This window comes from Streptopelia decaocto, assembly GCF_964273445.1.
Source record: "Streptopelia decaocto genome assembly, chromosome: Z".
Lineage (NCBI taxonomy): Eukaryota > Metazoa > Chordata > Aves > Columbiformes > Columbidae > Streptopelia > Streptopelia decaocto.
This window is the reverse complement of record NC_138657.1, coordinates 82,156,934-82,169,063: the sequence shown is the minus strand read 5'-3', so window position 1 is coordinate 82,169,063 and position 12,130 is coordinate 82,156,934. Positions and strand designations below refer to the sequence as shown.

General features: G+C 57.5%; 1 protein-coding gene and 1 long non-coding RNA gene across 3 annotated transcripts; both read right to left on the bottom strand.

Moving 5' to 3' along the window:
• Positions 1-873: 873 nt before the first annotated feature.
• LOC309451402 lies at positions 874-3,841 on the bottom strand. The gene is made up of 4 exons (XR_014186247.1): positions 3,626-3,841; positions 3,072-3,168; positions 1,814-1,912; positions 874-1,279 (listed from the first exon to the last, which is right to left on the bottom strand). It is a non-coding gene; the product is annotated as an uncharacterized lncRNA (long non-coding RNA).
• A 4,513-nt stretch (positions 3,842-8,354) lies between these two features.
• Positions 8,355-10,775, bottom strand: RAX (retina and anterior neural fold homeobox). Of its 2 annotated transcripts, none has more exons than XM_082075202.1 (3): positions 10,251-10,775; positions 9,901-10,130; positions 8,355-9,158 (listed from the first exon to the last, which is right to left on the bottom strand). In XM_082075202.1, the coding sequence occupies exons 1-3, from the start codon at positions 10,525-10,527 to the stop codon at positions 8,706-8,708; spliced, it is 960 nt and encodes a 319-aa protein (XP_081931328.1). In that variant the 5' UTR covers positions 10,528-10,775; the 3' UTR covers positions 8,355-8,705. The 2 variants fall into 2 exon arrangements, with proteins under 2 accessions (XP_081931328.1, XP_081931327.1); XM_082075201.1 differs by having other exon boundaries at positions 9,913-10,130; positions 10,251-10,675.
• Positions 10,776-12,130: the final 1,355 nt, after the last annotated feature.

Here is a 12,130-nt window from a genome sequence, read left to right as displayed (position 1 = left end):
TTGGCTGGCACACACACCACAGCAGCCCCGCCCCCACCGCGGACGGGGCGCAGGGGCCATTCTGCTCCCCGGGCAGCTCAGGCCCTTCCCTCTGCGGAGCCTGAGCCGCCGCTGCTTTGGCTGGGGGGTCGAGTGCACCCGCCAGAGACATTTCCAGGGGAGGATGAGTTTCTTAATCCTTTCTGTAAACAGGATTTCTTTGCATTTTAAAAACCTTATACATCACTGACATTGACTCTTATGTCTCTTTTTACACATACATATGTATTTAGGGAATATCTTTGTTTCATATGTATCATCTATTTTCACTGTAATATATATCTACTTAGACATCTACACACTTGCGTACGTATTTACACGTATATATATGCTTAAACTTATACAGAATATCTGTTTACGCTTATATATCAACACATTACCTAGAATATCTATTTATACTTATGCACCTGTTTAGCCTTCTCTTTGGACACAAGTATCTTTTTAGACTTGCAGATGCTGGCACATTATTACAATCATATTATTACAATGATGTATTTAGACAGAGATACCGATTCCCACGTGGTGTGTGACACGATGAGCAGCGACACGTGTCCAGCCGCACGGGCCCAGCGAGAGGCGCAGCCCTGACCCGCCGGGGACACGCGCCATGGAACCAGACAAGTAAAGTACGTCAGAGCGCTCTGCCAATATTGGGAAAACATTCACAGCATCCAGTTGCCTGTCTTTTTAAGCGTCTAGAACAAATACCCATCTGCTTAAGTACACCTAATCATATGCTGCGCCTACTCAGCAATTACTCTTTTAACTATGGAAGTCAACATGTAAATTAGACCATTTTTTTGTTTAAAGTTTCATTGATGATAGGAAAATCAGTGACATAGAAGACATGGGTTTACTTAAAGATAAATAAATATCCCCATTCCTGCAGTACGGCATAAGGCTGTGAAAAAGGAGCGTCAGACTCGCTAACGCTTTTGGCTGCGCTGCAGCACACAGGGGAACACGTGTCTGTGACAGCTCGACTGTCACAACCGGGAACCCAAAGCCCAGCGGTGCCACCGACCTTTGCCAGGCCTGCTGTGCTGGGCTCTCTGGAAGGAAATGGACTTGGGTTGGTTGTTTCAAAGAAAATGAACAGTCCTGTTGCTGATGAGGCCACTGCCCATTACATCACCTGGGAAGATCCACTCGGAGGGCAGGTTCATAAAACGCAGCTTCTTGGAACGAGGAACGCTGCCGTTCTGGAAGACTTCTTACCAACTGAAGTCAAAACTACACACTGTACGTTAAGGGAAAAAAGTCATTATTGAAACAACAACTCACCCAAACCACACCAGGACTCACTGCCGCCAGTTACGAGGCTGAAAGTGCTTCTTGGGAACACCTGGCAAATGCGCAGAACAAAACCGATCTGGCCAGGTGCCTGTATCTCAGTCAGAATAGCACTCAAAAAGCTACGATATTTTAAAAACCTGTTGGCTGAAAAAGAACAAAGCATTTGTCATTGAAGCAGCTGTTTCTTCTGGACATCTGAACTCTTACAAACCTCCTTTCCTCGTTTAGTACAAAATCGTTTCCACTGTATCATTCAATAGTAAGCCCACAGAAACAGAAGATTATGCTTTCAGGAAGAGAAAATAAACAGAGGGAGGTGAGCTCTGCACGGTGTACCATGCTCCGGAACAGACCTTACTTTTAGTACATGTGGTAAAATGTTTCGTATTAAAAATATAGGAGAGGCGGTGCATTCTTAATGTTAAAGTCCACTCTACAAGTACCTCAGGAAAAACGCAGACACACGTCTTAGCCGCACCCTGTACGGGCAGACCACTCCGGATTCTGTCTGTCTGTCTTGTACTTCTGTAGCAGAACACGGGGCAACCGCAGTGAGACGGTGGCAGTGGACACCCAGCTGAAAGAGGAAAAACCCTTCAGAACAAAGCTGGATAGGAATCTGACACTTCCTTTTCTCTTGCGAAGGCTACAGCTGAGTGGAGGAAAAGGTACTTTGCACCATCTTTAGTACAGTTGTTGATACGGCCACTGGAGCGTTTGCGTTTTTTAGACAACCAGGCCGTTTTTTGACTCATTGGCAGCCTGAGTTCCCTAGAACGCACTTTCCCAGATACACACAGAACACAGACACAGATATCACCTAAGTATAGCCAAGATTTCCTTCCTCGCCCTGAATGTTGGCATTGAAGAGTCCAGCAGCCCATCTGTCCTTGTGAACTGCCCCACTGAAAAAAAAAAAAATTATCTTTCCCAGGCCGTTTCTTCAAAGGGTAAAGATATTTTAAAATTGCAGTTATCTTTTCCAACAAAGTGATTTCGTGATTCCTTTGAAAAGGAGGGTAAGGAGCAGATCAGCTTGCCAGAGAAAGATAGGGACAGGGAGCAAGACAAGGTGACACAGAGAGAAAGGCAAAAGGGCCAGGGAGGCAGCGCAAAGGGGAGGCCAAAATCAGAGACAAGGAGCAGGAGACAGAGACGGTGGGAAAAATCCTAAAATGGGCAGCGGGAGAGAGGATGGAGATGGAGGAAGAAACCTGGGATGGCCAACAGGACAGGGAAGAATATGAGTGTGGGTAGGGAGCAGGGATACAGTGAGAAACAATGGGACAGGGAGCAGCATTAAAGGTCAGAAAGAACAAGAGATTAACAGGAAGGAGGAACGGAACGCTGAGATGCTGAACAAAAAACGCCAGCAACAGTGAGCAAGACAAACGAATGGAGAGAGAAGGACAAGGAAGGAAGGAGAGAGATAGGAAGGTGGGGAGATAAGAGCTGCATGTACAGGCACAGGGAAGAGAAGAACAGCAGGGAACGGGCCAGAGAAACTGGGGGGGGGGGGGAAAGAGACTGATGCAGATCCAGACAAAGAGACGGAAAAGGGAAAAACAGCTACAGAAGACGGAGCAGGACACAAAAATAAAGAGAAAAGGAGAGGTATAGGGAAGCAAAATTAAAAAATAATAATAACAAAAAAAACCAAAAACACCACCAAGGAGGGGCAGGGAGGCACTGAGACGTGCAAGTGGGGGACAAGGCCCTGAGGACCAGGGACTCACAGCAGCTCTCACTTTCGGTGGCTGCCAGGAGGCTTCTAACAGCTCAAACGCTCCTGTCCCCTCCTCTCCTCCCTCGGGGCGCTCGGCCGTCCTCAGCCTAGGAGAACACGGTGGGGTGTCAGGGCTGCTACGAGACGAGGCTTCGGGGACACGGAGCCTCGCTGGCTCGCTCGCCACGCAGCCGTCCCGCTCCGGGATACGCGCACGGACCTGCCGCGCACGTTGACGGCCTGGCCCGCTGCACGCCACGCAGAGGGACCCTTCGCCACCCGGAGAGAGGGGCTCCCTCTCTTGCCCGCCGCAGGAAGCAGACGTCGGGCCGACGGCCCCGCATTTCTTCCTCTTTACCTCTCCGGCTCCAGCCGCGGCAGCACCCGTCCACGGACGGGACGCGCTCCCCCGTCCCTTTTCCCGCCGCGCTGCCAGACGAGCCTCGCCAGCCCGAGGCGGGCGCAGCCGACGGCATCCCCGGGGTGGCAGCGAACGGCCGCATCCTCAGCGTGGCCTCTGGGAGCGGGAAAGAAGAAGCAGCAGCTGTTAGCACCATAGCTCACCCCTGCCGGAGCCTGCTCCTTCCGCACGGGCCACCGGAGAGGTGCCGAGGGCCGGCCTGCCGCCTTCACCGTGGGGCTCGGGAGCGGCCCGGGAACACGGGACGGGTTCGCAGGAGCTGCCGCGGCTGGGGGCGGCTGCACGGGGCGAGCGGGGCCGCGGGAGGAGGCTCAGGGGGAGCTCTGGCGAGCTGGGGACGCACCCGGCATCTGCCCCCGGCCGGCTGGCGCCTCCTGCTCCTCCGCCGGCCGCGGGACCTCCGCGGGAGCTGCCCTGAGCCGCCCGCCTCCAGACCCCCGGGAGCCGGCCGTAGCGAGCGCTCCGTAGCGAGAGCTCCGCAGCCTCCCGTCCCTCGGCCCCCGGGCGGGCAGCAGACATTCCCGCACCCGCCCAAGGGATCACTCGGCTCCCCTCTGCCTCGGCCCTCACCTGCCACCGGAACCGGGACCCACCGACGCCATGGCGCCCCCAGACCCCGCACATGCGCGGGACGGAGCTTTGTAGAGGGGCCGGGGCGGGCACACCCCCGGGCTGCAGTACCGGCCACGGCCACCGGGCGGCAGCACCAGCGACAGCCGGTGGCACCGGCGCTGCGGTTCCCGCTTCTGCCGCCCGGCGCCCACCCGCACCTGCGGCGTTTGTTTTGTTTTGTTTTGTTTTGTTTTGTTTTGTTTTGTTTTGTTTTGTTTTGTTTTGTTTTGTTTTGTTTTGTTTTGTTTTGTTTTGTTTTGTTTTGTTTTGTTTCTCGCTTGTGTCGTATGTGCTGGGCATGTGTGGATGGCTGACGCTACCCGAAGAGGCCTCAGTGGCAGTAGAGACATGTTCCACCTCAGCAATGGCATTCCTGAGCTTGGGCGAGCCATGTTTCTCCATGCCTCAGTTTCTCTGCATGTAAACTGGGACTCCCATATCCCACAGAGGCAGCATCAAATAAACTGGAAGGGTATTCTTCAGGACGTTACAGGAGAGGGATGTGGGGGCAGCACATCTGCGAGTGGTTTATCGTGAACCACTGCAGGTTTGCCTGCCGTACAGGCTATCCTGGTTTTGAGTCACACTGCAGCCAGCCCCAGCATTTCGGCACAAACAAGCCGCTGGTGAGCCCGGCATCCTGCAGAGCCCTTTGTCCAAAAGCACTGCCTAACACTGGCATCCCCTCGTTGACACGCCGGGTTTCCCCAGGGCCCTGTCTTTCACTGCCTGCACCCACCTCTTTGCCCAGATGGAATCAAAGGAGGGATGTCTGACCTACCTGCACTAGTCACAGCTGGAACACATCCTCTTTGTTTACCCCAACACTCCTTTGTTGATCAGCGGCCAAAGCTCCAGTTCTTATCTCTTCTTGCTTCCATACAAATTTCTGCTGCCTCCATTTAAACTCTCTCCTGAATGTCTCGCCTAGCTGACTTTAACTGTATTTTTACATAGAACCAAACATTTCAGAGCTGACTTCACAGTTCTTAGAGGGGTAGAAATGTCATATGACAAAGGAATGGCTGCCAAATGTTAGTCAGTTTTCACATCATGCATTGGCAGAAGACAGAAGATGCTCAGAAAGAGAGAAGACACAAAATTCATTCTACCAGAAAAAACAGTACTGCTATCAGAGTGACCAGTGTCTGGTCTGATCAGCTTTCCATTCCACTCTTGTTCTCCTATGATAGGATTTTGTCCATGAGTATTCTGTGGTTGACAATCTGCTGAAGGAAGCTGATATTCAGGAGACTGAGCAAAGAACAAATTCCTTTGGGGAAAACTCCAATAAGTATTTACAGCTTCACCCGCAATGCCTGCAGACTTCTGCACGGCCGCCGACGAACCCCATCTGCAATCCACGTCTCCCAACAGGCGGCGTGTCCACCTCTCCCAACAGGCGGCGTGTCACTGCTGGGGTAACGACACTCACTGTCTGCAGCTGCCTCATTGCAAAGCAGTAATTTTGTAATATTTTCACTGGCAGTCTTGTATCAGGATTATTCTTCCTTAGAACTTTAGGTGTTGCAAATAAGTCAAATATAGATGCTAAAAATACTACCTTGCTAGCACAGTTTAAGCAAAAGAAGAAATAGATCGCTCAGAAAAGGCCAGGCTAATAGCCTTAGCAAAGTTAGAGTAAAGAAGTGGTTAAGGATCTAGATGATTTAATCCAGTTTTAAGAAAAGGTTTTACAGTGAGCAATTAGATGCTGTTTAAGGAATTAATCACTAATGGGTCATTAACTCTGACTGCTATTGTACAGTTAACAAGCCGAGGCAGGATTATTAGACTCAGCACCCAATTAAGAAGGAGAAGATATTTACAACAAAATGAACAAATGAGCTTTTAAAATGGAATGGGACAATTTGAAAGAAAGCACAGAAACACAGAAAACTAGACAGAGTACAAGACAGATATGAGTTTGTCTGTGCTTCTGTCCCCTCATTTGTTGGAAAAGTATTTACCTGTCTGTGACCGCTTATGTTTAGCTGGTTAAATATTTCTTTTTAGCAATAAACGCATAGCTTTCCTTGAAGGACATAACTGCACACAGTTGATCCATCACAAGATTCACGTTTACAATGTGTAACAAAAGACCTGCTTAATATGTCAATAGAAGAACAATCACCATAGCTCGACATAATATTTCTTTTTCTGTTCACAAGCATTGCATGACAAGCTTAATAAAAGTGACTGGGTGTCTTCAGCAGCTGTTCGTGCTGTCCTGGCGCTGCGGTTTTATCTACTGTTAGTATTTGGGAATGTCACGTAACCAAGAGTCGGTGCTGGCTACAGCGCTGATCAAAAGCTGAGGGGGTCTTTCCGACCGTGCCAAAACGTGGAAGAGCGCTACTGAAATCTTGGGGAGCTGCTGGTTAGTCATGAGCAATAAGCACAGGTAAGAGCTTTTGGAACAGTTAAATGTGCTCACATGCAGGACGGTATTCAGAGCTGCAGCTGGACGGCAGCCAAGTAGTGACAGTGGGGTTGTTGCAGCCCCGAGGAGGACGAGCGCGCAGAGCCCGAGCGGCCGCTGCGACACGGCCCCGGGGGAGGACGAGCGCGCAGAGCCCGAGCGCGCAGAGCCCGAGCGGCCGCTGCGACACGGCCCCGGGGGAGGACGAGCGCGCAGAGCCCGAGCGCGCAGAGCCCGAGCGGCCGCTGCGACACGGCCCCGGGGGAGGACGAGCGCGCAGAGCCCGAGCGCGCAGAGCCCGAGCGGCCGCTGCGACACGGCCCCGGGGGCGCTGCTCAGCACAGCCCGGCCCCCGAGCTGCGCCCTCTCCAAGCCTTGGTGGTGCAAACAAAGCTCACCCGTGAAAGGACCACTGGAATAACACCTAAGAACTGAAGCAATACAGCTTTTGTCCCCCTCCCCCCCACCGCAGAAGTTTACTCAGGTCTCCTTACTAGAAGTTAGCAAAGTATTTCCCTGGTCCCAACAGCGAGAGCACTTTCTTTTCCTGACAGCACGGCAGGGCACCGCCACAGACACAGATGGAGTGGCACCTACAGGCCCAGAGCCCGGCGGGAGGATCCGGCCCAAGCAGGGTTACATCCCCCCCGAATTCAGCGGGGGCCAGTCCTGGGCCTCCCTGCGCTCCCCTGGCCCAGCGCTCAGGGAAGGAAACCCTGGGGGGCCCGGGCACAGCGTGTGCTCTGGTCCAGAGAGGCAGGATGGATCTGCAGGGAGGCTGGGAGAGAGGAAAAGGCGTTTTAAAATAGAAGGATTCCTATTATTATCTGTAAAGAAGCTCTCCAGACAATAGATGGGGGCTGCTGTGGAGAAGGCTGTGAAGGGATGTTTAGAAACTGCTGTCTAAGGTTAAAAAGCTCTCTGAAGTGAAGCTGAACAAAGCTGACATACTTGTTTCTGACAGGACTCTTAAAAGGTACGCACAGATTGTGAAAATATAATTAGATGTCAGCCTTTGTCTGGCCACAACGAGTGGGAAATGGTGAAAGGAGAGGCCTCCCAGTCTGCATTGAATCATCCCTAGGACACAATGAGGCCGCTTGTGCATCCTTCTCTCTTCCCTAATGAGAAACGTTAATTGCCACAACCTCCAGAGTGTGTAGAGCACCCCGTGCACAGTGGAGGAGAAGGGGTGTTTCATTACAGCTTCTCAGCCCCATTACAGGCAGTAACGGAGATAATGGAAAATAAAGATGCTGCAGTTTTAGTTTCGGCAGCTTGGCAAGGGGCATTGGGTGGGTGGAGAAACGAGCACGGCCCAGCGCCATGGCAGCCTCGGGGGCTGCGCCGGGCAGGACACGACCAGTGGGCCCCGGCTCCAGCTCCAGCCACCCCAGCGGGCACCCAGGGCACTGTCAGCTGCTGCCGCTCCCCCCACGGGCAGCTTGGCTGCAGCGGCATGGGGGCCTGCAGCACCTGCTGGTCCCTTCTGGGGAGGCAGCAAGGGCCAGGGGGACGGCGCTGACCCCGGCCCACTGGGGCAGGGGTGGGCAAACCGCATCCGAAACCCCGGGGCTGCCCCGCACAGGCAGCTGTGGGAGTGCTGTGCCCCTTCCCGAGCCGGGAGCCCTGACCCGGCTGCGCCCCCCACCATCAGCTGCAGCCCCCAGCGCTCACAGCCAGTCGTGGCGGGGTCCTGCTGCAGGAAGGGGCAGGAGGAGGGCCCTGTCTCATCTCTACATGTCACAGGCAGCGGAGGGTCTGGCCCGAGCAGCCCATCTGGGTGCAGAAACACAATGCATGGCCTTCATGCAGGTCATGCTATTTAATGGTGCAAAAGCAGAAAACCCTCCCCAGGTAACACAGGCCTTGGTTCCCAGCCACCTTACACAGCTCTTCGCCCTACTGCAGCTTTTATTGCAACTAAAGCGTCCAGCCAAGGAGGGAGAGCAAAAGAGATTGTTTTCCTAAGCTATAATCAGGCCACTGACTCTGCAGGGCATGTGGAAAAGGGAATTAAAAGGACCACAAAATACAAAGCAAGTCAAGGCGTGGGGGCAAGGCTGGTGCAAGGGACAGCCCTCCTTTTCCTGGCTGTCCCGGAGAGCCAGAGCAGGGCAAGGGCGTCCCTTGGTCACTCCAGAACCAGCCTTCCCTGTGGGTTTCTCCCAGATGCTGAAGAGGGAGTTTCAGATTGTCTGCCAGGGTTTGCCGATGGACTGGATGTGCTCCTTGGCCTTCATCCGCAAGGCGGCAATGCTGGTGTTGCGTGGATCTGCCTCATCCAAGGGGAACTTGTCCACAAAGGTGGCCCCGCACTGGTAAGGCGGTGGTGGCCCCATGGCTCCCAGGGGCTGCAATGCGTGGGTCACCGCCGGAGAGTTCAGGAAGGGCGGTGGCGTGTAGCTGCCGGGCAGGCTCTGTGGCGAGGCCACGAAGCCGGGCAGGGTCTGCAGGGCTGTGCTGCTGGGCACAGGCGGGCTGAGCCATGTCTCCAGGGGAAGGTTGCTGCTGAGAGGACCCATAGGTGTTGCCTGTGGTGAGCGGTTGAAGGAGAGGATGGGTGAGTCCTGCAGCTTCATGGAGGTGACTTCCAGCTTCTCCTGCCGCCTCCACTTGGCCCGTCTGTTCTGAAACCAGACCTGCAAGCACAGCCCTGTTAGCCGGGCCACAGGGCGGCACGGCAGAGCCGCTGCCCCCACGGAGGGGGGCACACACAAAATGAAGCGAGCGGAACACGATGGAACAGCTGACAGCGCGCTGTGCCGAGCCCGGGCAGGAGCGGGTTCGGCGGTGCTGCCCCGCGGGCTCCGCAGCCCCTCGGCCGGCGGAAGCAGCACGGCGAGAGCCCGGCCGCGGAGCCGGCCCGCCCTGCCCGGCACATACCGGCTGCGGCTGCCCCGGGCCGCGACACGCCAGCCACCGGCAGCGGCGCTGACGACGTGGCCAGCGGCCGGAGGTGCCGGGCCGCGGCCCGACCCCGCGGCTGCCGAACGGAAAACAGCCCCGGGCTCCGCGGTGTCCCGCTGGCCGCGCCGGGCCGGGGCCGGGGGATCGTGTCAGCCGCAGCCGCGCCCGGCGCTGCCCCGTGGGGCTGCTCGGCCAGGCACCGGCCCTCGCCAGCGCTGCCGGGCTGGGTTCACGGCCCCGCGGGCCGGGACAGCGGGGCCGTCCGCGCTCCGGGGCGGTGCTGCTCCGGCCGCCGACAGTGCACGTCCACGCCGGGCCGGGGACTCCCGGCACCGGAAACTCGGGGCTGCGCCGGGCCGAGCCGGACTGTGCCGCGCCGTGCCGGGAGCTCCCGGCGCCGGGAACGCGGGGCTGCGCCGCGCTGGGCAGGGCTGTGCTGCGCGCGGGGTCCCGGTGCCGGGAACGCGGCGTTACCTGCACGCGGACCTCGGGCAGGTTGACCTTCATGGCGAGCTCCTCCCGGCTGTACACGTCGGGGTAGTGGGACTTCTCGAAGGCGCGCTCCAGCTCGTGGAGCTGGTACGTGGTGAAGGTGGTGCGGTTCCGCCGGTGCTTCTTCTTGGGCTGCTCCTCGTCCGACGGCTTCCCCTCGCCGCTGCTGCCGGCGGGCAGCTCGGGGCTGGCGCTGCCGGGGCAGTACGGCTCTGGGAAGGGAAGACAGGCGGGTCACCGGGAGGGCGATCTCCCCGCGGGGCCCGCCCGAGGGCGCGGAGGAGAGGCGCCCGCCCGCCCGCCACCCGGCGCCTCTCGCCCGCCGCGCTAACCTTGGAAGCGCTCGGCGCGGCCCTGGGGCTCAGCCGGCGGCGGCTCCCCGGGCATCTTGGGGAGGCAGTGCCGGGGACCCCGCCTGTCCGCCTCCTTGGCGCTGCCGGCGCTGCCGTCGGGCGGGAAGGGGCCCAGCAGGCCGTCCTCCTTGGTGAACCCCAGGATGGCCTCGATGCTGTGCAGCCTCGACGGGTTCCCCCCGGGGCTCCGCGCCGCCTGAGCGGACAGCGAGAAGGCGCCGTCGGCCATGGCGAGCAGGGCGCCGGGAGGGTGCATGGGGCGGCCGGCCCGGGGCCCCGGCACGGCGCTGCGGTCCCGCCCGGCCCCGGGGCGGCGCGGGCAGCTCTGGCACGGCGCCGCCCGGCAGGCTGGCCTCCTTGGGGCGGGGGAGGAGTGCCGGGGGGCGGTGGGCGAAAGGGAAGGCGAGGCCCCCGCGCCGCTCCGGCATGGCGGGGGAGGCAGGGCATCCCCAGGGCCCCGTCGGCAGCGCCCGCTGCCCCCCCGCCGGCCGCCCCGCCCCGCCGGCCGCGGCCCCAGACGGCGCCGGGCGATGCCATCCGGGGCCCTCGAGGCGGGGCGGCCGCTGCCGGGGGCTGGCCCAGGCCGAGCGCCGCGCCGAGCCCCGCGACCGAAGCCCCGAGGTCGGGGCCGCGCTGGCGGGGCCGAGCGCCGTCTGAAATCGTCGTGAGACCGGCGGCTGCTGGAGCGCCGGGCACGGGAGGACCAAGCCGGCACGCAGCGCCCGGGAGGGTGGGAGTCGCTTGCCGGGGGAGCGGCGGACGGGCCCGGGAAAGGGGGCTCCATGGAGGGGCTGGGGAGGGGCGGGAGTCTCGGGGGTTCCGGGATAGAGGACGGTGTGTCCCCGGCGCAGTGCCCAGGAGCTGCTCTGAATTGACAGGTCCGGGCTGCGTCCGTCCCAGGCATTTTTTAAGTGCATGGGTCTCATGGGTGGCCTCTCAAAAGGTGACAGGCGGGAGGGTGCTGTGGCACTGTTCTGTGCCAAATGCACCGGGCAGGGAGCATTGAGGGTAGAAGCTGGTGCTCTGGTCCCCTGTTGGGATACTTGCCCCGTGTCTGGCTGCCTTCAAAGCCAGGTCTACAGACCAAGAGACAGTGCGTGCGGGCTTTTGGGGAGAGTGGACTCGAGAGACATCTGAAAGAGGTGGGGAAAGCACTAGGTAATTTCTGAGGAAATTTCCCAAGATGTTGGCAGAGGACAGAGCCTGTGAGAAGACTGATGCCGTGACCCTGTCCCCCATGGCACGAGTGTGCTGGGAGGCCACAGGGCAGGGCATGGCTTCGTGGGAGAACCACAAAATGCTTTTGAGGTAAGGCAGAGAGCCAGATCCTACACCTTACATTGTGCTTGGCTCGGTGGAGGACCTGCCTTCAACATACTCCTTCCTGTAACAAACTCCTTCCTGCTTTTCTCTTTCTGTCACTTGATCACTTTTTACACCAGCACCTGCCAGTTCCTCTTTGGCACCTGCTCTCTTTTGCCCCAGCTGGTTAAGTGAGAAACACTGCAACATCTGGAGTGGTTTTCACCCTGCACTTAGCTTTGAGGATGCTTCCATTTCAAGTCTGAGTGTATGTGAATGAAAAGCACCACTGCTGCTGCTTTCAGATATATTAACTAGTCCAATAAAAAAGTATGACCTCTCTCAAATCTTCATTGTTGCTTCCCCCCCACCCAACAGGATGCATTTTGTGTAGATTTTTCCAGAAGAATCTCTTCAAAACAGAGGCAGTCCTTGCTGCTGCCCACACCGTGAGGTTCATGGTCTGATGTCCCAAGGTTAATTCGCTTTAGAAGCGCTTGCTGTTCTATCAGCTCCAGGTGAGGTTTGCCTTCGGGGCCTGCTTTGGGGTGCAGGAG